Consider the following 25,346-nt stretch of genomic DNA (forward strand, 5'->3'; position numbering starts at 1 on the left):
CAGAAAAAGTAAATTTCAGGAGAATTTTGAACTAAATGAAAACACATATTCTATCATAAAAGAATTTCTCTAAGACTTTATAGTGCAGAAGGTTTCCTTATCAAAGGTTACGACCTGAAATCAAAACAAGATGATAAGGGCAACATTTCTACATGGGATAGGATTTTGCATCAATGAACTCTTGTGGTGAACAAAAATAGTAACTCTTTCTATGATCTGTCTAGTGGTAAAAAGAGACTTCCACAATGCAGATTTTGATACTGGGTTAGATTGATCAATACAAGCTATATCCAAAAAATTGACTGATGAGAATGGCAACTCCCAGGGCCATTGCTAAAATGGAAGCTGCCCATGTGAGTTTCTCAGTGATTCTGGGTACCCTATCTTTTAGTGCCCGACTACATGAACCTAAAAATACTGTATAGCTTCCCATTGCAACTACTGTCCCAAGTAAGAACATAATGAGAAAGGCGGTTCCAGCCAAACGTGAAGGCAAAGCAAGCGCAGGCAAGATGATCATCAGAGCATCTGGTTGGAAACCATGAACAATTCCAGTGGCAAATGTAGCAAGACCAATCTTCTTTTTGACAACAGCAGGGTTTTCAAGAGATTCATAGACACTAACGTCACACTCGCCATTTTCAAGGGCAACACACGGAGTGGGGACTTCCGATGCTTCCTTAATACCCATAACACCAATAGCAAGTAGAGTTAATCCCACAACTTTTGTGCCCCAATTTCGGATGATTTCAATGTGGAGCCGATCCTTCAGTAGCAGAAATAGTAACCCAAAGATAACTTGACCAGCATCATGGCCACAGCCCCAAAGGGCTCCAACTGCAGCACTTTCCAATCGAGTACGGCCAATTGACAATGGAGCCAAAGCAGCAAGGTGGTCTGGCCCTGAAAGTGTATGTAAGCAACCTGCAAAGAAACCAGTCCAAGCACTACTCAGTAATTCATTCCGGAGAAGCTTGCCTCCAGCTGTTGCAGCTGCAGGACCCGTCGTCTTTGCAGCAGTTTGAAACGTTGCAAAAGCTGCTGGCACAAAAACTGGGTGGATCAAGAGCACAATGATAGCAGAGAGTGCCACAAAAGTTCCAGCAGCAATTCCCTGAAAAGGCTACACAGAATGAGTAAAGCTGTAAAGTTTGTCTGGCAAAAAAGGATTAATTTTAACAATTATAAGTTAAAGAGAATTAAACTATTGTAACAAGCTCCCTTCAACTAAAAGAGAAAGGCTACGAAGAATAGCTTATAAAGGCCTTGTTCAGAATACAAAGAAAATATGCGAATGTTGCAGAAACATGATATATTAGAGGGATAAGCTACCATTAAATGGTTTTCACAAGACATAATTACTGTTTCTAATCAAGCTTACTATTAAAAAGTTAACACAATTTGCACTGGCATGCATAAAACAATGATTTAATATTATGTATACTCTATTTATGATGTCAAACAATAGCATTTGGCACCATAGCCATATATATTCAATAAACTAGTTCTGATTCTGCTGTTTGCAAAGTTTTACTCCACTAAAACTCAAGCACTGTCAACAGCTCTCTATAGTGATCTGCCAGAACCATTTATACAACTCAGAAGTTTCTTTTTAGTTAAATATCAATATTTAACCTGCACCAATTATCCACTATTGCAGACTTAAAACAACCAAAACATGAGTTTGATAAAAATCCAATACAAATATTATTAATATTAAATAAATAATGCTGAAAACAAGAGGTGTTCCCCAAAGGTTGCCCAAAATACCAAATATCAATATTCTCCCCTCCTTTTACAATCCTGACTCCCTTTTATATATAGCTCATAACTCTCCAATCCAATAAATATTATCCTAATCAAATATTATCCTATATAAATATCATTTTAATTATATAATATCCTAATCTTCAAATTCAAATCTCAATCATTATCTTATTATTTAATATCCTAATCAATATTATTCTTATTATTATCATAATCAATATTAATTATTATTATCAATTCCTAACATTGCCCATCACTTTGAAAACCACATTGCCCTCAAGGTAAGTTTTTTGTAATTGGAAAATGTTTTGTGTTTAGTGGGTAAGTTGTCATTGGGTTAACTCAAATGGGTCTTGGGTCAGGTCTAATAATTGGGTTTTGGTAATAAGTTGTTTTTGGGTTTGATTGTGGTTTAGTGGACTAGATTGATGGTTATTAGTGCGTGAGCTTGAGTGGTGATTAACACCCAATGCAAATCGGTTTGAGTTGTTATTGAGTAATTGGTTGATTAAATGGGTTTTTGGGTTGGGTTGGTTCTACATGACCTATTTCTTCTTTTCCACTATTCACTTCACCCTTTTTAGATCAGATCAAATCAATCTCCTTATTCTTTTCCAATTTCACCTCTCTCGGTGGAGATATAAGGTAGAGATATGCACTATCAAGCTTCGATAGTTGGGTTTCACTGAAATCAATTGTCTCATTGTCAAAATCTATCAATCTTTTATTTTGGACTAGAATCAAGTTTATATGCTTCGTCGTCGGTGACTCCACTTCCACCATTGTTTTTTCTTTGTTGTCTCCATTAAAAGACAACACCTTTAAATCTTTCATGTGCTCTATCATTGATCCAAAGCCTTTAGTCAAATGATCCAATTGGATTTCTATGACGTCTAACTTATCCATTACCATTACCATGATCTTTTGCATACCAATACTTTTACTCTTTATACTCTTTGCAGCCATGCCTATGTTTCACCCGCTCTAATACCAATTTGATAGAGACCATATCTCTTCCCTAAACGTCGTAATCTCCCTATCAATCAAAGGTTATCCAATAAATATTATCCTAATAATATTTTAATAAAATATTATCTAATATAAATATTATCTTAAATATGTAATATCCTAATCTTCAAATTCAAATCTCAATTATTATCTTATCTGATAATAATAAGGGCAATAATTATTAAGATATTAAATGATAAAATAATAATTGAGATTTGAATTAAAATATTAGGATATTATATAATTAGGATAATATTTTCCTAGGATATTAATGGGATAATATTTATTGGATTAGAGAGTATTGAGCAATATATAAAGGAGAGCCAGGAGAATAATATTGACATTTGATATTTTGGGAAGACTTTGACTGATAAGGAAACTACGACTTTTAGAAATAAGCTGACACCTCTTATTGTTAGTATTATTTATTAGATATTAATAATATTTGTATTTAGTCTCTATCAAATTGCTATTAGAGCGCGTGAGATATAGACATGGTCGAGAAAAGTATGGAGAGTAACATAGGGATGATTATAGATAAATTGGACGCCATAGAAGCTAGTTTAGATCCTTTAGCTAAATGCTTTGGAACAATGAAAAAAGAACATAAAGTAAAGTTACAGACGATGAAGCACACAAACTCGATTCTAATCCAAAACAAAAGATCAATTGATTTCAACAGTGAGATGGTAGATTCCAGTAAAATCCAACCACCAAAACTTGATTGTGTACATTTATGCCTTGCACCTTTACCCAGGGGGGCTAAATTGGAAAAAAAAAAAAAAAAAGAGATTGATCTAAAAAGGGCGAAACGAATAATGGAAAAGAAAAACTGGGTCATAAAGAATCGACCAATCCAACAACCCACTTAATCAACCCTTTCCTTAATAACAACCCAACCTGATTTACATTGGTTGCTAATCATTACTCAAACCCACACTCTAATAACCATCATTCAAATCTACTAAACCATTCACAATCAAACCCAAACATAACTTATTGCCCATACCCAACTAGGTTTATCCAAAGACATCTTACCCACTAAGTCCAACCATTGACCCGTTAAGCCTTAACACAAAACATTTTTCAATTGTACAAAACTCATCTTAAGGAAAAGGTAGTTTTCAAAGGGATAGATAATGTTAGGAGTTAACAATAATAATAATAATTATTATTATTATTATGATAATAATAAGGATAATATTGATTAGGGTATTAAATGAAAAGATAATAATTAAAATTTGAATTTAAATATTAGGATACTATATAAGTAGGATGATATGTATATAAGATAATATTTGATTAGGATATTATTAGGATAATATTTATTAGATTAAAGAATTATGAGCTATATAAAGGGGAGATAGGCTACGACCTTTGGGGAAGAGCTGAAACCTCCTTTTGTCAGCATTATTTATTTGATATTAATAATATTTGTATTAAGTCTCTATCAAAGTCTCATTTCTACTATAGATAGGTCCTTCAAAATAGATAACAATGACAACAATATAAGTAGGGCTAATGCAACTACCAGGTTCATATAAATATCAACATTGATAAAGGCTATAGTAAATGCTTCAAAATAGAAGTGAATTTAGCACATATTATCATAATAAAGCCTCAAACAAGAAAAGAACTAAAACTTAAACATTGAACACCAAGAAAACTTCTAACTACATTACTCTCCACCTCTACCTATCAGCCAGTTAAGTTACAATTGTAACAAAATGGAAACAGAATATCAAGTCAGTGCACCTTAAAGCCTAACAGCCTATGCAGGAGAAAGTGATGCAGGGGGTTTGCTCAGCTATATGTCATTCTAACCTTACCACTATAGTTCAAGAGTGGTTGATAGGAAGTCAGTGCACTTCAATGCCTAACAGCTTATGCATCAGAAAGTGAAACAGTTGATAGCTTTGCTAGATTTTGTTCTAACCTTAAGACTTGAGTCCATGTCCCGTGTATGTTGAATCCACAACACAGACAAATTCATATGGTAAAATAGACAAATTCACAACATAGACAAATTCATACGGTAAAATAGAAAGGCATTTATAGGACAATAATCCTTCATTAGAAAAGTGATCCACCAATAGAACTTTCAGCCTAATAAAAAATAAGGAGGGAATATAATCATTAAAAGAAAACAGATGAAGATCAGGAAAGAACAATAATCAATTAATGCCTCATTAGCAATAGTTCCAAAATCAGAAAATAATTAAAACATTAAATTGGTAACCTAATGCTGTAATTATGACAAAAATAACTTTTAAAAAGAAAAACTATATTCACAGGCAATTCTTTCATTCATGAAGAATCTAGGCATGCTTTCAACAACTGCAAATTGAAATTGAGGGACTTCGTTGAGTGATCTCATCAAACAATCAATAAGCAGATTTTCAAACACCAGTTCAATGACTCCAATGAAATTAAGGTCAGATTTCACAACATAAATGTATAACGAAAATCAAAATTCTGAATAAACTATATTGATAAATTGTTTATCTAGAACAAAGACAGCTGCTTAAAGGAGGGATAAACCGCTAAGAACTTACAAAAGTCTTACGGAATACAATGAATATATTATTTAATAAAATTTATTGAAATGAATACACAAATATACTGCATGAAGTCAAAAATTTGAAATGAAGAACAAACAGCCTCTTCTACCTACCCGAAATTCCATCTATGGACCGCAAAATATTTTCAAGTCATAAGCTACATTAGAAATTCCTGAGTTCAAGAAGGGGTTAATATTTAAAAGTCTTCAGAATTTAACCAACTATTGCTTCATTTACGAAACCATATATACTAGTAGATGCCCAATACTACAACTTTCCATTTAACAACTTTTTTTTGGCTCCAGCAAATTGCTGGGAACAAAGAATGCGTAAAAAATGAAAACAAAAGGCTCGAAATTTATTTCTTTTCTCTGTTATTATACCGAGCAAACAGCCCATTACTCACAGACCCGCTTGCCTCGAACTTCCAATTCACACAAAGCCACATAATTTAACATAATCCGATTCGAAAAAAAAAAAACTAATGAATCAAATAAAAATCATAGTTTTTGCTGAAATTACAAACCTTTTTCGGTTCAACAGCACTTGCAGCGATCTGCTTGAAAGAAGGAGCACTGGGTGTCTTCTCATTGGGCGAGTCATCTCGAGAAAAAGAAATAGACTTCAAAATTTTCAACTTTGACGAAGAAGAATAACCGAACTGAGATGGGTTGTCGTTTTTGCACGAAATTGGGCTGAATCGCTTGAAATCGGGCCGTGAAAGAGGAAATAAACCGAGTTTTGGTGAGTCAGATCGCAGCATTCGAGGCTTAAGAGGCAAAAACTTCAATTGAGTAGGAGAAGATGAATATAGAAGCCTTTCCATGGCTCCTGTGGAGAGTTTCTGTATGAGAAAAAGAGAGTTGATGAAAGGATAAAGTTTTATAAAGAGAAAGAGGGCTTAAAATCCTAAATTTTAATTAATCTAATTTGAATGGTAAATTTTCATATTTCCCATAAATTTTAACTAAATTCTTAATAAGAAAAAATAATATATATATATATATATATACTTCTTATGAAATTCATATATTTAATAGAATTCAATTGCCAACTTCTAACTTCCAACTTCCATGAACAAAATTTCAAAGTATTTGATTCACTTATAATCGATCGATATAATCTGATTTACTTAACTGTTAAAAGGTAATTATTAGAGATTATTAGATAATAATTGAAATGTTATTTAAATATTTAAAAATTTTCATCTTATAATAATTAATGTAAAATAAACAGAAGACTCTCTCTTCTTCTTCTTCCACAAAAAGAAAACAAAAACTAATATTTTTTCAAAGAAATGCAATATATGGTAAATAGGGTTGCAAAAATGACTTACTTTAACGTTTCATATCGTATTCGAATGGGTTTCATCATAAATTTGAAGATAGATACGCTAAATTATGTTTATTATAATTTACAGAATTTGATTTGACATATCTAATTGTTCCAACACAAAGGCATCAAATCAGATTCCGCGAGGTATAGAATAATTGTGATAAATTGACAGGTTTTTATACAAATTTGAGGTCTCTGATATGGCCACAACACAACAGCCTCTTCGATAAGCAGCCAGACCTCACGTCGCATTATTTATTATTATTATTTTCTTTTCAAATTGCTTAGGCATTCGTGGGATTATGATGAAGACATCACGGCGAAGGAGTTGCCGGACAGATTACCTCCTATTAGGGACATCCAATACCCAATTGACGGTTCCACGCTACCTAACCGGGCAGCAGCATATGATCAAGACGTGGATGATCTCCAAATGTTTTAAAATTGTTAAGTAGAACAGAGGAATATCCAAAAAAATCACAATGTTGGGCAAGTTTTGACTTCAACGCATAAGGCCAAGTGGGGGTATCTTTAGGCCTGTCAATTGGGCGATAAACTGTAACCTAATTATGCAGTATGAAAAAATTAGTTCCAAATTGAATAAAATTTGGGTTTGTAGGTATATTCAAATGAAAAAAAGAATGTATCATTATATGATTAAATATTATTTTATTTTTAATTTTTAATTATTTAATTATATATTAATATTTATATAAAAAATTATATATAAAAATTATCCATCGAACACTATTTTTTGTGTAATAAATGGAAAAGCTCCACGTGGCATTTGGGTTGGGAGAAAGTAAGTGAAATTTGCTGGTATTTAAGCTACCATATTTGACTAATTAAATTACCAAACGAAAACATGGATCGCCCACGTTTGCCCTCACGCTCTCGCCTACGCTCCGCGCGCAGGCTTGTGGGCGGCACACGCTGCGCCAATTAAACGATTTCGGCCCAAATTGAGGTACTGAAGCCCAATCTAATTTATGACTTTTGGTTTGAAAAATTCCTGCAGAGATATAAAAAAATAAAATATAGTTTATAAAATTCTATAATTCTAATTTTTTTAATTATATATATAAAAAATGAAAGAATGGATGTTTCATTTTAATCATTTTATTTTTTATAGAATGAATACAAATTGTAAAGCTTAAAAAAAAAAAAAACCTCAATATAGAAAACAGAAGAGTAGGCTGTTTAGGTAAAAAGTGGGTTTCTAAGCAGGTAAATTATATATATATAAAAAAAAAGGACATCTATTTTACACATATTTATGATTTTTTTAAATAATATAAATATATGAGTGAACTCTACATCTCTAACGCCCAATAGTTTAAATTTATTTAATTATCTTTCATTCATAATCATTGGGTCGAATTACATTAATTTGTATTCGAAAGTTTGTTTATAAATTGTTATACTTTTAAAATTCCTCTTTTATCAAACTCACATATATGGCATTTAAAAAAGGCCAAAAGACTTATTCCCACTTAAAGTATAGTGAATCCCTAAATTTTCATCTATTAGCTTTCAAAAACCTAAACACCGGTCCATAGTTTAGAAAACTAATATTTACCCTCCAAAATTAAGATAAAATTAAGGGTAAAATCATCATTTAGCAATAATATTTAACATTTATATTATTTTACCCCTTTAATTTGAAAAACTAACAATTTGGTCCAAAATTAAGTTTTGAAAAGTGACATTTTACCCCCTACCTAGGGTTTTCAATTTCCCCCGCGAATTTTTGGCCAACAATGGCCGATCTCTCTTCCTCACGATGTCGTCTCTCTCTCTAGTATTCAATATTGGACCGACGACATCTGGATTCAACGAAATCTATACGAAGAGTTAAAACTTTTCATCTGGATCTTTGTTGTCCAGACAAAGTCGACTTCATTTAGATGACAATGACAATCCGAATAAGAAGATCAGTCTTTCTTCCAAGAAATAACTAATTATCATATAGTAACAAGTTATAGGATTAGTTATAATGTGCATTACTAATTAGTACATTGATTCAAAATGTAGACATAAGATAAGACCTTTCTTCCAAAAGTAGTAGAAAGGTTAAGAGTTGATAGTTACTAACTTACGGTGATTTCCATAATCTCTGTAATAAAATTTCTGTTTATAATGAAACCTCTTTTCATTATATCAACAACGGTAATTAAAGTAAATTACTTTTTTACCATACCAGGAGCCCACGATCACCTGATAATAATGACATTTGTTAAAATTAAATATTATTTTATTATTAATTTAAAATTATTTAATCATATAATAACATATATTAAATATATATTTATTTATATGCTCAAAGTATGTATTATAAAATCACTACCTAGGATCTCTAGTAATTTTTTTGTAGTCCCTCTTGTTCATGCCCCTACCTTTGTAGAAAGTAGATGGGAAGTTAAATGTAGATATTGTATTAAATAGTACTAATTCAAGTATGAGTGTGGAATTTTATTCCTATTTTTTATTATGCAAAACAAGACAATTATATTAATTATATGATCTTGATTTGATAAGAGATAATTATTTTTTTTTTGGTAGACACAAAATAAAATTAAAAGATAATCTCATATATGTCAAAGAATTTATCGACCGATGAAACTTTCATTTGTATCCTAACTCTATCTAATTGCTATGTTTTGTAACTTGTTATTAGATAATTGTTTCTTAAATGTCAATTTACGTGGAGTTTGGATAAAGAGAAATGAGTGTTTATTTTATAATATATATTTTTGAGCTTATAAAAGAGTAAATAAATAATATATTAATATATAATTAAATAATTTTAAATTAAATAAAAATAATATTTAATGATATAATAATAAATTATCAATATAATTATTTTGTATACTCAAAATACATACCCTTAACATTATTCTATTGTAAAATGTCATCCAATGGACTTAAATTCAAAATTGGACTTTTATAAAGACAAATACGCAATACTCACTCACAAATCAATAAGACCCCCCAAATCAATGATCAAATGCATGGACGGCCCTCATTTTACAAGCCTAAAGAGAAATGATACCACACAGTTTAGCATAATCGAATTCCCATTAGGACCATAACCAGTTGTCCAAAAGCTTATATTGTCCAAACACAGCAGGGGTAAATTAGTCATCGAAAAAAAGGATAGAAGCCTCCTTACGTGTCATCAATCAGCGACGCCATCTCACCATTATCTAATGCCAACTAAATGGAAGGTCCAAATACTTCAAACCATACTCCACTCTATCTGAACATGTCAGATCCCATGATCATCCAATCCACTATTTTAATTTGCATCCCTAAAAATCAACCGTTGATCGAATTAGATCATCATCGAATAATATTTTACAGCTAATTATGTTTTGAATTTATATTTTAGACAAAATTGAGAGTCAAAGAAGCGGTGAGGTGCATCACACCGTAACACTCAAAAGAATATGGTTTAAAACAGAGTAGAGAAAACTTTCAAAAGCTCTGTTCTTTCATTTAGAAAACACACCCTGTTTTTATTACTGGCTTGGTTGCCATGGCGAAACCGGTTTCAATTGAAGTTTGGAACCCGAATGGGAAATACAGAGTTGTTAGCACCAAACCCATGCCTGGAACTCGCTGGATTAATCTCTTGATCGATCAAGACTGTCGTGTTGAAGTAACCAATATTTTTTTATGAACTTCTTGTTATCATTTTTTTATTATTGAATTCTTCACGTCTGATAAATTTTTGTTATTTGATTAACTTTCAGATATGCACCCAGAAGAAAACTATTCTGTCTGTTGAAGATATCATTGCTTTGATTGGTGATAAGTGCGATGGAGTCATTGGGCAGGTAGTTTATACAATCAAGAACGTTATTTTGATTGCTAGAAATATAATTTTCTTTGTCAAATTTCATGGTTTTTTTTTTTGTTTGTTTCAGTTGACGGAAGACTGGGGAGAGACTTTATTTTCTGCATTGAGTAGAGCAGGAGGAAAGGCTTTCAGTAACATGGCTGTTGGTTTCAATAATGTTGATGTCAATGCCGCTAGTAAATATGGCGTTGCTGTTGGAAATACTCCTGTGAGTTTAAATTTGACTGTATTTGATTTCAGAAGTTTGTTATAGCACCAGACCCCTAATCTTATTAAAATGATGTTTTGGTTCCAAGTAACAGTCATTCGTTCAAGTGTAACATAATCATTATTATATGAAATCAAAATATTGCAAAGTATCTTATCGTAGTATTATCTTCTTTGTTACTTAAAATTATGTATTGCAAGTATATGTGAATTCCATTTGAGTTTGTTTCATACATCTAATGTTACTTGAGGCCAAGGATTGCATGCCATGCGGTTGGTTATATGCTTATCAGGAAGTCCTTTTTAAAACCGGGCTAGTGTTATGATCTGGAACATGGTGTACATTAAAGATTGTAGGGGTGGCCATTTTCATCCACGATATGATGCATACCAATATGATTGATGTCAATGTAAAGTACTTGCTTGAAGGGCTTGTAAATATTGTGATTGTAGTGAAATATGATCTGGCGCTAATTTCTTGGATTTCATTATGTGCTAATCAGTGACAATATTGCTCACCTTACACTACATGGCCACATGTTATCAACAGGACACTGTAGAGCCAATCACTAATCACTACACAGTCAGATGACATTTATATGAATTCATCATAAGGCAGTATGTTGTGCAACATAACTATTATGTGTAAACTTAATGTTATACGTTACCGCCTGAGGACAATTTTGGGTTGCATGTAAAATTTATATGTGACTGTTGTTTTAAGAACGTTGTAGCCTAGATATTGAATTCATATAATTTATTAATTACATGTTAGGGAGTACTCACTGAAACTACAGCAGAGTTAGCAGCTTCGCTCTCTTTGGCAGCTGCAAGAAGAATTGTTGAAGCAGATGAATTCATGAGGGCAGGTCTATATGATGGCTGGCTTCCAAACCTGTATGGCCACTACTTCATACTATTTCAATTCTCTGCTTGTTTTGCATCATTTCTAATATATGGTTAAATTTGGATGCTCCACAAATTTCAAGTCAGTGACTACTAACTGGACTGCTGGTTTCTTATAGGTTTGTTGGAAACTTGCTGAAAGGACAAACTGTTGGTGTGATTGGAGCTGGTCGTATTGGATCTGCATATGCCCGAATGATGGTAATATTTTGCTAAGCGAATGACAGACTTATTCTTTTGCACATTTCTATAGAGCTCGTCTCAAAGCCAGTTTATAATTTGCCTGCAAAAAGAATTTCAACAGTGCTTTTTGTTTATGTTTTTGGGAATAATTCTTTATCTGTTCTACAACAGGTTGAAGGATTCAAAATGAACCTAATTTACTATGACCTTTACCAATCTACACGCTTAGAAAAGTTTGTTACAGGCATGTCTCTATCTTCTATTTAAATTAATCAATCTCTGATTCCTCTGTGCTGATACTTCTAAATGTCCCAATGGCAGCTTATGGTGAATTTCTGAAAGCCAATGGTGAAAAACCTGTTACTTGGAGAAGAGCAGCATCCATGGATGAGGTGCTTCAGCAGGCAGATGTGGTAAGATTACATTTTGCTGAGAACTAAGTATGTATTTTGGTTTTGTATCGAACTTCTACATGTGATTAAAATACATTTGTGTTGCTTTTCTGAATCTCTGTGCAGGTAAGTCTTCACCCTGTGTTGGATAAAACCACTTATCATTTGATTAACAAAGAAAGGCTTGCATTGATGAAGAAGGTGACCTCTTGAATGTCCTTAATGTTCTTGTGGAGTTACTTGAGAATATAGACGCAAGTGTGCCTTGCTTAACATAAAAAATTTGTAACTTTATCTGTAGGAAGCAATCCTGATAAACTGTAGCAGGGGTCCAGTTATTGATGAAGTAGCTCTGGTGGAACATTTGAAACAAAATCCAATGTTCCGAGTTGGTCTTGATGTTTTTGAGGTAAAAATCACCTTCTCTATATCAAATTCAGCTAAACCGCTTCCCCACATTCTTTATGATTGTATCATTGATGTTGTAATAGGACGAGCCTTACATGAAGCCTGGACTTGCTGATATGAAGAATGCTGTTATAGTACCTCATATTGCTTCTGCATCCAAGGTAACACTGATGAATCTTCTCTTTCCAGACTAAAGTGATATATAGGTGTCTCTACTGGTTAAACTGCCCAAGATTGTAATTAGTTCCATTCTGATTTATACAGTGGACTCGTGAAGGAATGGCAACGCTAGCTGCTCTTAATGTCCTGGTATGAATTAGGATAAGAAAATACCAAATAACTGTCATTCTGGTTTGGCTTATGATTGATTGTCATATTCTTGCTACTGTTTTTTTTATGTCTGTCAATATTACAGGGAAAGATTAAAGGTTACCCAATATGGGGTGATCCGAACCGGGTAGTGCCATTCTTGAATGAGAATGCACCACCTCCGGCTGCATGTCCAAGTATTGTGAACTCAAAAGCCTTAGGTAAAATATTTATACATATTTTGTAGCATTTTGCCTCGCATTTGGGAAGTCTGACCTTACCAATCTCACTGTAATTCGCAGGTTTACCTGTTTCGAAGCTGTAAACTAAGAGGATGAATCCATCATCACACGGGTGGTTAATGGTGCCTATAGACCATATCTTAGTGAGAGGTAAAGAGTGTAGACTCATGTGAGTTCTCATTATGGGAAAACATCGACAACCATGTGTACATTGGTTATGATGAATTCTTGTATACTTTGTTTAATGTGTTGTAATATTAAGGCTTATAATGCCTTTCCTCTGCATCTTAAAATTTTTTTTTTGGGTAACAAGAGAAGCCATCCGAGTGAGACTGTTTCCTTGAGACTAACCCACTTATACCAAATAGGTAAAATATCGAGTTTAGTGATCAATTATATAATTACTATATCAAGTAAGATAAAAATTTAATTTTAAAATATCACTTAAATGAATTAGAATTTATATTTAAAATATTATCTTTTATCACTTACACTATCTTTAACACATATTTAATAAACCGATACAATTTTAAGGTATAATAGATTTAGGTTGAGGGTGTCCTGTAGAGTTAAAAAATAAAAGTAGTTATTTTGGATGATACCTAAGATTAGGTGACGTGATTATTTATAGAGGTGATGGTGGGTCGGGAGAGCCTTGATCAAGTCCACCAAGCCTAAGGCCTATACGATAGCAGGTCTTACAACCGGTCCCAACCCATGAAAAGTATAAGACCCATAACTTGATTCTACAGTAATGGGTTGATACGTTAATTTTAATTAAAAAATAATTTTTTACATTATTATTATTATTTAATTAATTAATTTTTTAAATAATTATAAAAATAGTAATAGATTGGGTCAACTTATAAGTGTTGTGTTTTGATCCAAAACTGATCTGAAAGACTCATGGGCCTAACTTGTTATAATAGTTGGTCAAACCCTTATGGGATAGACCATTTTTTGTGCTTCAAGTCATCTTGGACATTTCTAATTATTCATATTCTAAATATTTGAATGTACAATATCTTATATGAAAATACTATATTGTTGATGATTTTTTAAATAAAAAAAAGATCATTCTAAGCTTATGTTAAAATAATACCAATTTATATATTACCAATTGAATATAATATTATTTATATGTTATACATTGGAAAGTAAAATTATGTGTTTAAATAAATTTTATTAATAAATTTATATAAATTATATAATAATGTAATCCATTTTTGGCTTTCAAAATTATCGAACTATTCAATCAGGACCACAAACTCCGAAGCCCATGAGACATAGTTCACTCATAATAGCCCGATAATTTTAAAATTTGTAAAAATCGTCTTAAACAATAAAGTATTTTATTATAAAGTTATTTAAAAAAATAAAACCTTTTAGTTAAGAGAGGGAGTAATTCTAATTTTGATCATCTTATTTTATTGGGTAAAGGACTATTTCCCGTTCAAGTTTTATTTTAATCTTAAAAATGTATTTACAATAGATAAAAAATTTAAACACTTATTTATAGTTTAATTTTTATTAGAATTTTTCGTAAAAATAAAAATAAAATCGTGATTTTATTTATAAACTCTAAACTCTAAACCCTAAAAATTTATATTATTTTCTTTAATTTAGAAAATTAACAATTTTTCATATTATTAAACTTTAAAAAACTGTATTTTCCCTCAAGGTTTTTTCTTCCATCTCTGACAGATGAAAAAATCTTTCGATATCGACTATTTGGTTGGACATAGATGGTTTGTCTAAATTAGACAAAATTGGTCCAATGGAAATCTTCATCGGGGGAGAAAAAGACGGTGGAAAGTCTAATTAATAGCAAGAATGATAATTGATCATCAAAGATTGAAGAAAAAACTTTAGGAGGAAATATAATTTTTTAAAATTTAATCATAAAAAGAAATTATTAATTTTTTAAATTAAGAGAAAAAATGATATAAAATTTTAAAATTTTAAACTTTAAGAATAAAATAATAATTTTATTTTTATCTTTAATAAAATTTTTTAATAAGAGTAAATATGTAGACAAATATTTAGATCGCAACATATAGTTCATCGATCAGGGTAAAACTTTGGTGGGAAATAGCCCTTCGGCCTATTTTATTCAATGATTTCGGAAGTAGCCATAACCCAGTCGAGAAGAACATTACGGGCAAAACCAAACGATGTCATCGTGTGCCGAGAACAATAAGATAATGCTGAGGAGTTCGGACGGGGAGACGTTGGCGGTGGACGAGGTGGTGGCGGCGGAATTTCAGACGATCAAGCATATGATCGATCTCGAGTGCGCCGACGGCGTGATCCCCTTGTCGAATGTCAGCAGTCAGATTCTTTCAAAGGTAATCGAATACTGCGAGAAGCACGTGGAAGCCACTGCCAACAAGGAAGGCGGTACGCCTAAAATATCTGATTATGATCTCACGAATTGGGACCATGAGTTCGTCCAGGTCGACAAGAAAACCCTCTCTGACCTCAGTTAGGTAATCTTTTAACCATCTTTCTTTTTTGTTTGATTGTTTGTTTGGTGTTTCATGATAATTCTCTGTTTGATTGTTTGATTTTTAGAGTATTTACGTTACCGAGATGAAATCGTATAGATTAGTTCAAACAAATTATGACCAATGGTTAGATGAACCTTTAAAAGGAAGACAATGTGATTTGCTAGACTGATACATGTTTGAGATTTGGAATTTTATCTAATAGCGTCTTTGAGAAAATTAATTTCAAAATTTTAGGTGACAAATGACATGTATTCCTTTGAATCATGAATAGGAAGTCGCCATATTTGGTCTCACTGCTCTTATCATTGAGGCATAGTTATGAAATTTCAGCAAAAATGTTTTTAGTTAGCAAAAAATATTCTGCAATGGATATACTTCCCTTTTGCCAGTATTACCTATTTGTTGTCCAGAAAGTTGAAACCTTTTTGTACTTTTCTTTCTAAACAACTTCTCAGAAGTCTACCAAACTTGTTTAGGAATCTTAAAGCAGAAAGAGTTTTTCCACACCTAATCTTTTACTTTCGTCTAATTTAGCATTCTCTGGAGTGCTTTCTGGAATTTTTGAATCAACGCTATCGACTGGCTCCTGCAGATCCCGACCTTGTAGAAAAGTTTCCACACATTCTCCAATCTTTGTAGTTTGAGCTGACAAGTTTCTCCACACTATACTGGGTGTTTAATCTATATCCCACATTAGAAGTCTCTATGAGTTACAGCAAGATTCTCCGCACCAAACTTTCAATCTTCTCTAACAAGATACAAGAAGACTGAGACTTTACTTTAACAAAGCTTTGATACCATTTAGCGACAAAAAAAAAAAAAAAAAGAGAAACACTTGCAGCTACAGGAAACAATAAAAGTTTATATGTAGAATCGCCGTTTCAATGTTACTAAATTACCCAAGGTTCATTATAAAACTAACCAACAACTGACTCCTTAAAAAAGACTCCACCTCCTGGGAAAATTTAATCAAACAAGTCAGAAAATTCTTGCTAAAATGAAATAATGATAAACTCATTTATAGTAACATGCACCAAGTTTTAGTAAGAAGTTAACCAAATATATTCACAAAGTGGGGTATTTGTTTGTTTATTTAATAATTGGAATTGGTGAAAAATACAGGCGGCTGACTATTTGAAAATCGAGGGCTTGCTGGACTTGATCTGTGAGGCTAACATTGATCGTTGGATGATGATGCCTGAGGAAATTCACCAGATCTTCGACGTAGATGATGAGTTCAGATGGGAGAACCAATGGGCATTTGGGTTTGACATTAGGGAGGAAGAAGATGAGCTCAGAAGGGAGGACGAATGGGCATTTTATGTTTGACACTCAGGTGGAAGAAGATGAGCTCAGAATGGAGAACCAATGGGCATTTGTGTTTGACACGCAGGAGGAAGAAGATGAGCTCAGAATGGAGAACCAATGGGCATTTTGTTGTTTAGCACTCGGGAGAAAGAAGATGGGCTCAGAATGGAGAACCAATGGGCATTGGAGTATATGTGTACATATGAATCATCGAAATCAAGTTCAGGCGTTACCATTTTATTATTAAAATTGATAGATTATTTTGAAGTTAAAATACTTAAAAAATTATTGAATATAAATAATTATTATATTTAATAAAATATATAGATATAAATAATTATTGTGTTTAATTAAAGATGATAAAAAAATATTAATAAATTAATTTATTTAAATATCTTTAAATATAATTATTTTAAAATATTTTATATATTTTTTATTAAATTAATTAATAAAGATATAATTATAATAAAATAAGATTATAATTACTGTAACTTTTTATTAATATTATGCAATTTGTCTCTTGTCTTGTTACATGTCTTCAAACTTTTATTCATGAAACATAAAATATAAAACTTGATCTATATCAAGTGTTCTCAAAGTACGATATTGTCAGGTATCATATTAACCAAATATGTTGTGATAATAATCGTTGGTTTCTTTCACATTTTGACACGAATTTTAGCGATATTATGTGAAGATTCAATGTTTGAAGCGAAAAATAATTTGGGATTGAATCAAGATTTTAAAATTTTGATAGATCCTGACTGATCGATGTGAAAACAACCAAACTTTGATATAATTAAGGGATTGAAAACCACAAGAACAAATTTTTGATAAATTTTTTAACGATTGAATCAAAGCAACAAACATATGAATTTTGGTGTAAAATCGTCATCTATACGTTATTACGAGAAAAAAATATTTATATAGTAAGCAGTCCTAACCATAAAAGGACTAACCTAACCCATGACCCAATAGACTTTCATATTTTCCTAAGCTCATTACCTGTTTAACTACTCAAAAACTTTAATTAAAATTAACATAACAATTGGATCTGTAACAAATATTAACTTAGTCCATTAAACACATATAATTCAACTAATAAGGCTTGGGTTTTAGTAACAATTCTAGCGTAATACAAATTATCATAAAATAACATAACATTAAACTTACTTAGACAGTCTTGAACGTCACCCTTGAAACTTTTTTGGGCCGAAATTATAAGAACTCTTGGATTTTGGCTTGAATTAGATTAAACTTTCTTTTAGATCTTTCAAGTATCTAATCCCTTTTAAGCAAATTTGTCTTGACCTCCAAGTCTTCAATAAACCTAATTAAGATTTGTTGCATCTTTTTAGCTCTTGACTTTGTGATTAGTTCAATTGGAATATGCAGAGGATCCTTATTGGACTTGCTCCTCCACTCTTCAGGTCTATTCCAAGTTCCCAGATGTAATAGTTGGTCCCCCTTGCCGATATCACATTTGCTAAATCGTGCTTTTGCTACCCCATACTAATACTGTGATTTGCATTTGTGTTTTAGTCAGGAACTAGCCTCATTGTGACTCTGAATTCTCTGAAAATCAGAGTAAAATCTCCCAAGATTTTGAAAGTAATTAAAAGAAACATCATGGGGATGAACTGAATAAAAATGAAATCGTAAATCATCACCAATCGACAGAATAACATAGAGATTAAAGATGAAAAAAAAAAAATCCTGTTTCACCAAGGCTATTAATGTCCAGAGAAATGATAACTGGAGTAAATAATAATAACTTGAAAAAAACAAGAAAGGTCTAAATTCCGCAATTATGTAGATAGCTACGGTAGAGTTCTGCCAGTATTTTGGCTGCACGAAGCTTAGCAACAACATCAATCTTCTCTTCCTCCAATTTTCTGTTCTTCTCCTCCATTTCCTCAACGACATTTTCGTTCTTCTCCACCATCTCTTGAATTAGCTTGTGATAGTATTCAGCATAACAAGTTTCGGCAGTAAGCCTTGCGGTCAGCTCATCTCTCTCTTCTCTCAATTTGCGACATTCGTATTTGGAATCTTCCCAACAAGCTTTGTAAAATTCGGCTGATGAGTTTGCGAAATTCAGCTGAGATGATAGAAGATTTCTTTCTTCAAGCAATTCCAGGCACTGTACGTGATAACATCGGTACAATGAACTCATTTCAACTATCTCATTGAGAAGTCCCTGTTGCGTCTGTGTGGAGGATAAAGAGGCCTGTGAAGCATCATCTTTTGCTTGTGAATATGCAGCACGGGCATTGTCAAGCTTTAGAGAAAGATTTTGCTTCTCTATCACCCAATTGTTTCGGTCCTCCAGATAATCTTTCTCGTTTTGAAGGTATTGTTCTAGAGACTCTAAACTGGCAGCAAGCTTAGCAGTGAGAACCTTTTTCTCTTCCTCCAAGATGAGGCATTGTTCTTTGTAGTCTTTCAATCTGTTTTCTTCTTCATCATCGTCATCATCTTCAAGATCTTCATTCCATTTACCATTTGCTTCTTTCAGTGGTGGTGGCCTATCCTCAAAATCAGTTTTCAGTGGATCTTCCTTCGGCTCCTTGACTAACTCATCATGATCTCTGAGGGCCACAGCTAACCAACGAAATTCTTCGAAATCATGTGGATCCGAATAATCAACCCACTCCAATTTCAAAGCTTCTCCATCCAACTCAACTTCCTCCTTCGGTAACTTGTTTTCTTCAAATAAATCTGGCTCCTGAAACTCAACTTTCTCCTTGGATAACTTGTCTTTCTCGACCATCTCACCTTCTAATACCTCTTGATCCAACTCAACTTTCTCCTTTGGTGTCTTCTCTTCCTCAACTATTCCACCTTCCAAGTCGAACTCAACTTTCTCTTCGGGTAAGTTTTCTTCCTCAAGTATTTCAGCTCTCAATGGATCTTGGTTTGGCTCAACTTTCTCTTCCTGCACATCCTTCTCTACTATTCCAACTTTTATAAACGGTTTTCCATTGTTCATCTGAAAAAAAATTTATATTGAATTAAAAGGAATAGATTAAACGGCCAAATCTCTTCAACATTACACAAAAGAAAATTGGTTGAATATGATTACAACAATTGATGATAAATACCTGAAGATTTTGATAAGAGAATTATGATTAATGACTGCAATAACTTCCAAGATATACAAAAGAGGAAGATATTAATTAAAATATTAAAAGATATAAATCACTTACCCATTTATAAATCCATTGCATAAACTTGATAATGAAAACAGTATTTGTGAAACAAAATAATACTGCAGGGATAATCCAATGTTTTCCACATTGAAAATAGACTGAAGCAAACAAGTGTGTAAGTCGCTCAATCCAAAATATAAATCGTCCCTGCACCCAAATTAGGTCAAAATTTAGCACTTTTTATCAAACTACACAAACAAAGACATAGATAGGTAAATTAATATTGACATTGTTACGTACCGCAAAGGCATGGATGGGGTGAGTTAATATGGGTTCATCACCGGCGACGATTTCACTTAGATATACTGCTTCCATTAGATTGTTTGTTGTGTAAATAAGATAACTGATGATTGATGAATCCGGATATTCATATTGAAAAATTAGATAAAATAACACCATTCGGTTGATGATGAAACCTGCAAACTCTGCAATCAGAAAACAGTAACTCCGGAAAACCCCATCTCCACCACCACCCTGAGAAACAAGTCTCACATCTTCTCTTTCCTCTTCTTGACTCTCCATTAGAGGAGGAAGAAATAAGGAGAGAATGAGGGTCTTGTTTTGTTCTATATATATAACAATATTAGGGTTTTAATTCTAATGGGTTAAAAAGATCTAAGAGTTGTTGTTTTGTTGGGTTACTGCTGAAATTAATTAGCCAATCACATCCTCCCATTATAACTAGAAATTAATTACCCCATTATCTTCTCTTGTGTTTCTTCCTATCTTAAACTTTGATCACTTAATAATCCCTATCTTTCCTAAACTTTTAAACTTAATTGTTTTATATTATTAATTATATGTAGCTACAAAATGGTAGAGCAATGCTATGTGTGCAGACTTTGATATAAAATTTGGGTACATAGATTATGTGTTATTATGTGATTGGTGTTACTTTATCTTTAATTCAAAATCATCTAATAACATAATAACACATCATCTATGTGTCCTAATTGTGCATTAAAAGTGTGTATACAAATACGCATTTGATATAAAATTTGGGTACATAAATTATGTGTTATTATGTGATTGATGTTACTTTATCTTTAATTCAAAATCATCTAATAATATAATAACACATCATCTATGTGCCATAATTGTGTATTAAAAGTGTGTATACAAATACGCATTTGTTAAGAGTTTAAAAAAGAATGAGTTCAAATTCAAACTTTCAAAATATAATATAATCTTTAGTTAGGTGATAGAATTTTATTTCAAAAGAAATTTAACTAACATTCAAATTAGAATATTATTATCTTGAATATAGGCTACGAATATGATAGAGATATTTTTTGCCTCTAATTTCTTCAACTTCGCCTCCATCTCTTCAACAAGATTTGATAGTATTCCCCATAAAAGTGAGACATTTTTCTCTGTAAACATTGCAACAATAGGCAGCTTCAAATTTTGGAAATTCGTCTTTTCTTCATTGTCCTTTTTGTCGTTGTTAGCTTCATCTTCTTCTTCATCATTAGGTTCCGCCAAATCTTCATTCCTTTAGCCATTTGTTTCTTTTAGTGGTAATGAATATATAGAGAATGGAAAACCATACCAAATGGCAAATGCAGCCAAGAAAAACAGAAAATAAAGACATTAAAGAATAATATAAAAGAGAAGCATGTTGATAATTACAAATCTTATGAAGAGAACAGTGTGTTGCGAAGCCAAAGATTATAGCAGCCAAATTCTGACACTTAAATAGTCTGCCTCTTCAAATTTTAAATATGAAAATCCGCATGATAAACAAAAGTTTTTTATACAAATTTAAAAATTGATCATTAAAAAGGGACTACAATCAAAAAATAAAAATATATGTAGATATATATAGTACACATAAAGTAGGACAAAAATCCTCTTGTGCAATTAAATAGATCAGTATTATATGTACTCATTTTTTATCATAATTCATATATATAGATGATATGTCATTATATGATTAACACATTATTTGTGTATAAAAAGTGGGTATATATAGTTTAGTTGAATAAAATATTTGTTGTGAAGAAACAACATAAATTAGTTCTAGGTTTAACCTGATATTTGTGGAAAACCATAGAAAAATACTAGCAATTAGTTCATTCATATTTGTTGATTAACAAGGGATGGAGAGATGGGCATAATAAGGTTTATAAGTCATATTTGTTGACCAGCAAGGGATGGAGGGACATTCATAATAAGGTTTGTAAGTCCTTTTCACATGTAATTGAAGGTAAAGAGAGACAATTTGGTGAGACTCTTTGATTATTTGGGGCATTTTTGTCCTCGTCAAACTTTTTCAATTTGAGGGTAGCTTATTCAGGGCTTTTTTGTTCTTATCATCGTACTTTATTGTTCGAACTTACAAGTTGTTAATTAAGGTTAAAATGTTTTGAGCAAAAGAATTGATATAAAGGGTTCAACCTCAAGGATCGATAACTTTCCTAAAACTAGTTAATCATGATAATAATAATAATAAAAATAAGAGAAATTAATTAAAATAACTTACTTTTAATTGGGTTAAATTATATTAACCAACTATATATGGTTGTATAATCCAGTTAAGAAAATAAGTATTTTATCGATTGTATATATATATATATATATATAATATATACAGAATTGATTAATATCGTTAACCCCATTAATAAGTTATTTTAAATATTTTTCCTTTATTTTAAGTTGTCTAAGTTAATCATTGTACCAGAGGATACAAAAAGAAATTAAGAAAAAAAATTGGTCTTGTAAGTTTGAGTGAGGGGCCAAGAGCATCACTCATTTTTAAATCCATAGCACATACCTAATTATAATTTTACTATGTATATCAACAAAAATGTTTTAAAAAAAAATTATAATAAAATGTTTATTCTTTAAATTGACATTTGCTGAGAAGTTCCTAAATACCATGAGATTAGAACAGGAATCCTTATTTTTATGGAGATAAAAACCCTAACCCTAATTTATGTTTTTTGGTATATTTTATCAGACCAAAACTTACTATAATGACAAGTCGAAGCAATTCAAGAATTAATGTACGTATTGGAGATATAGTTCCATTTACATATGAACTTGTTATAGTAGATAATAATCTAACCACAATAAGAAGCCTCCTAAAGAATTTTAGTTTTCCTTTTGAACTCCTACAAAAACTCTAAACGTAGCAAGCCCTACAGAAACTCCTACAAAAACCCTAAACCCTGGTCAAGTCCTTTGATTAAACTGGACACAAACCCTTTATTCGAGCAACCTGCAATATCAAGGTGACTTTGAGTTTTTTTTTTTTTTTTAAAGTTTTTATTGCTTAGTAGCACCTGAAAACCCTACTTTGTTATCTGTTTGTTCATATTTGATCAGTATCGCAACTATAATGGGGGAGCAAATTACAAAGACTAGCATCAAGATAAATAAGGATGATGAATTAGTTGACAACAGAAGAGCAACGTGGTCTCCATGGATTTAGTCGAGGAGAAGAAGGATTTAGATGCAGAAATCAATGTCTTTCTATACGGCAAAGCAAAGACGAGTAGGTTGGCAGTTTTTCAAGAGATTTACTCTCATACAGATTCTATTACTAGAAAGTAGTCCATCAATTTTGTTTTTCAATTAATATATATCAATATAAGTTGTTAATTTTACCTAATTACATCTATTTATGCTGCCCATAGCTAGGGTTGGATTTCCGAGCCTAACCTAAACAGGGTGAAGTTTGTTTTCGGTTTGGGTTCATTGAGTATGAAGAAATACCAGTTCATGTTTGACTTGTTTCGTGATTTAAGAATTTGTGTTTAGTTCACACCTAGCTCGAATTTCTATGTATGGGCTAGACTTGGCTCAAGTTTGCACGAGATATTTGACTCAACTTCTCTAAATGATGTCATTTTTTTAAATTTTTTTAATGATATGAGTCATAAGCTCAACATGACCTTTGCTTGAATTAGGGGTTTAAGTTTATTTTTTCAATTACTCCTCAACTTGTATTTAGGTTCATGTTCATTTACCTCATATTTGTATTTAAACTTGTTCGAATAAAACTCATTTTAAGTTTTAACAAACTTATTTTTAATTCACCCCTACACATAGCTAATTAATATACAGACATTTTATGGAAAATGTAAAGTGACCCAAGTTAATTGTTAAGGAGCCCGGCTCATCTGATGAGTCCATTTTGTCAAATCAATGCATACAGTCGGAGCTTAGCTTCTTAACTCTTAAGCACGCCTTGAGATTATCAACATGTTGATTATAATTTGTTATCTTGATCAATGATTAATACACCATAATCACTTAATTGCTAGTCAATTAATGTTTGATAAGAGAAGATTCCCGCTGGATTTATTCCTCCTTGTCACCATGAAAGTTCCAGTCAAGATAAAGATGATCAATTTGATCAAGTGGGTCCATCAAATCTTTGTTTGATTCCACCACATTATGACCACATTCAATTCAATTATGAACTTCACAAATTACTAGAAATTTCGGCCTAACCATAATCATAAGATATAATCTATTGATTTCTTATTTTGTGTTTTTGTGGGGATGAAAAGGCCGGAAAAAGTTGAGAATTTTACAGGCAGAAATAGAATCTAAACATTTTTGAAAATCACGAAATTAATAAATGTCAAATTTTGTGTCTTCTTCTGTCTGGCTGGACATGGACATACATGCATGTGTCATAAGACTCATGATGCATGGCAGAGACAACAAGAATTGAATTTGTAACTATGACATCTCATGATTGGCCTTCCATTTTAATTGTTTATTTTCCTTTTCTTTTTATTTTACTTTTCTTTTTATTTTACTTCCACTTTCACATCATCATCATCATCATCATCATCAAACCACATGTATATATGCATTATTATTATTATTATTATATCATTTCTTTGATTATCAATTGCATTCGCATGTCTTTTTGCGTTGCGTGGCGTGGCCCACAAATTGACAATGTGACCGTTGATGGACCCAATGCAACGGCTATTTTAAGAAGACTCGAGAACCATCCAGCCGTTTCGAGAGAATAGAGACCGAATCCGATGATAGAGTTTTGAAAAATTAGATGCAAAGAGTATTTATATTCGTAATAATTTTTTTATAATATTTTGATTTCAATTGTTGATTAAAAAATAAAAAAATAAATCGTCCGGATACTCACTTTGCCCT

The 25,346-nt window shown here is 31.9% G+C and overlaps 3 protein-coding genes and 1 pseudogene across 4 annotated transcripts; 2 read left to right on the forward strand and 2 right to left on the reverse strand.

Annotated features, from left to right (window-relative positions):
- Nucleotides 1-32: 32 nt before the first annotated feature.
- Nucleotides 33-6,270, reverse strand: LOC123213921. Of its 2 annotated transcripts, none has more exons than XM_044633547.1 (2): nucleotides 5,863-6,270; nucleotides 33-1,123 (listed from the first exon to the last, which is right to left on the reverse strand). In XM_044633547.1, exons 1-2 carry the CDS (start codon nucleotides 6,160-6,162, stop codon nucleotides 275-277), a joined length of 1,149 nt encoding a protein of 382 aa, XP_044489482.1. In that variant the 5' UTR covers nucleotides 6,163-6,270; the 3' UTR covers nucleotides 33-274. The 2 variants fall into 2 exon arrangements, with proteins under 2 accessions (XP_044489482.1, XP_044489483.1); XM_044633548.1 differs by having other exon boundaries at nucleotides 33-1,114; nucleotides 5,863-6,265.
- A 3,855-nt stretch (nucleotides 6,271-10,125) lies between these two features.
- Nucleotides 10,126-13,465, forward strand: LOC123212957 (glycerate dehydrogenase). Its single transcript, XM_044632223.1, has 13 exons — nucleotides 10,126-10,332; nucleotides 10,427-10,510; nucleotides 10,601-10,741; nucleotides 11,516-11,637; nucleotides 11,766-11,847; nucleotides 12,001-12,073; nucleotides 12,151-12,242; nucleotides 12,348-12,422; nucleotides 12,523-12,630; nucleotides 12,713-12,790; nucleotides 12,894-12,938; nucleotides 13,045-13,159; nucleotides 13,241-13,465. The coding sequence occupies exons 1-13, from the start codon at nucleotides 10,210-10,212 to the stop codon at nucleotides 13,261-13,263; spliced, it is 1,161 nt and encodes a 386-aa protein (XP_044488158.1). The 5' UTR covers nucleotides 10,126-10,209; the 3' UTR covers nucleotides 13,264-13,465.
- A 1,772-nt stretch (nucleotides 13,466-15,237) lies between these two features.
- On the forward strand, nucleotides 15,238-17,297 carry LOC123213491 (annotated as a pseudogene).
- A 1,404-nt stretch (nucleotides 17,298-18,701) lies between these two features.
- On the reverse strand, nucleotides 18,702-20,735 carry LOC123215044. The gene is made up of 3 exons (XM_044635085.1): nucleotides 20,451-20,735; nucleotides 20,208-20,357; nucleotides 18,702-19,990 (listed from the first exon to the last, which is right to left on the reverse strand). Exons 1-3 carry the CDS (start codon nucleotides 20,730-20,732, stop codon nucleotides 18,794-18,796), a joined length of 1,629 nt encoding a protein of 542 aa, XP_044491020.1. The 5' UTR covers nucleotides 20,733-20,735; the 3' UTR covers nucleotides 18,702-18,793.
- Nucleotides 20,736-25,346: the final 4,611 nt, after the last annotated feature.

Source organism: Mangifera indica, chromosome 4 (genome assembly GCF_011075055.1).
Source record: "Mangifera indica cultivar Alphonso chromosome 4, CATAS_Mindica_2.1, whole genome shotgun sequence".
NCBI lineage: Eukaryota > Viridiplantae > Streptophyta > Magnoliopsida > Sapindales > Anacardiaceae > Mangifera > Mangifera indica.

What these genes read in the sequence shown, in the direction of transcription:
- LOC123213921 (XM_044633547.1), bottom strand. Translation starts at nt 6,162, where the DNA reads ATGGAAAGGCTTCTATATTCATCTTCTCCTACTCAATTGAAGTTTTTG. An exon ending in GTGCTGTTGAACCGAAAAAG is followed by an intron (nt 1,124 to 5,862) that starts GTTTGTAATTTC and finishes CATTCTGTGTAG; the next exon opens with CCTTTTCAGGGAATTGCTGC.
- LOC123212957 (XM_044632223.1), top strand. Translation starts at nt 10,210, where the DNA reads ATGGCGAAACCGGTTTCAATTGAAGTTTGGAACCCGAATGGGAAATAC. An exon ending in GATGGCTGGCTTCCAAACCT is followed by an intron (nt 11,638 to 11,765) that starts GTATGGCCACTA and finishes GGTTTCTTATAG; the next exon opens with GTTTGTTGGAAACTTGCTGA. An exon ending in CTTAGAAAAGTTTGTTACAG is followed by an intron (nt 12,074 to 12,150) that starts GCATGTCTCTAT and finishes TCCCAATGGCAG; the next exon opens with CTTATGGTGAATTTCTGAAA.
- LOC123215044 (XM_044635085.1), bottom strand. Translation starts at nt 20,732, where the DNA reads ATGGAGAGTCAAGAAGAGGAAAGAGAAGATGTGAGACTTGTTTCTCAG. An exon ending in ACCCCATCCATGCCTTTGCG is followed by an intron (nt 20,358 to 20,450) that starts GTACGTAACAAT and finishes ATTTGGGTGCAG; the next exon opens with GGACGATTTATATTTTGGAT. An exon ending in TGCAATGGATTTATAAATGG is followed by an intron (nt 19,991 to 20,207) that starts GTAAGTGATTTA and finishes ATTTTTTTTCAG; the next exon opens with ATGAACAATGGAAAACCGTT.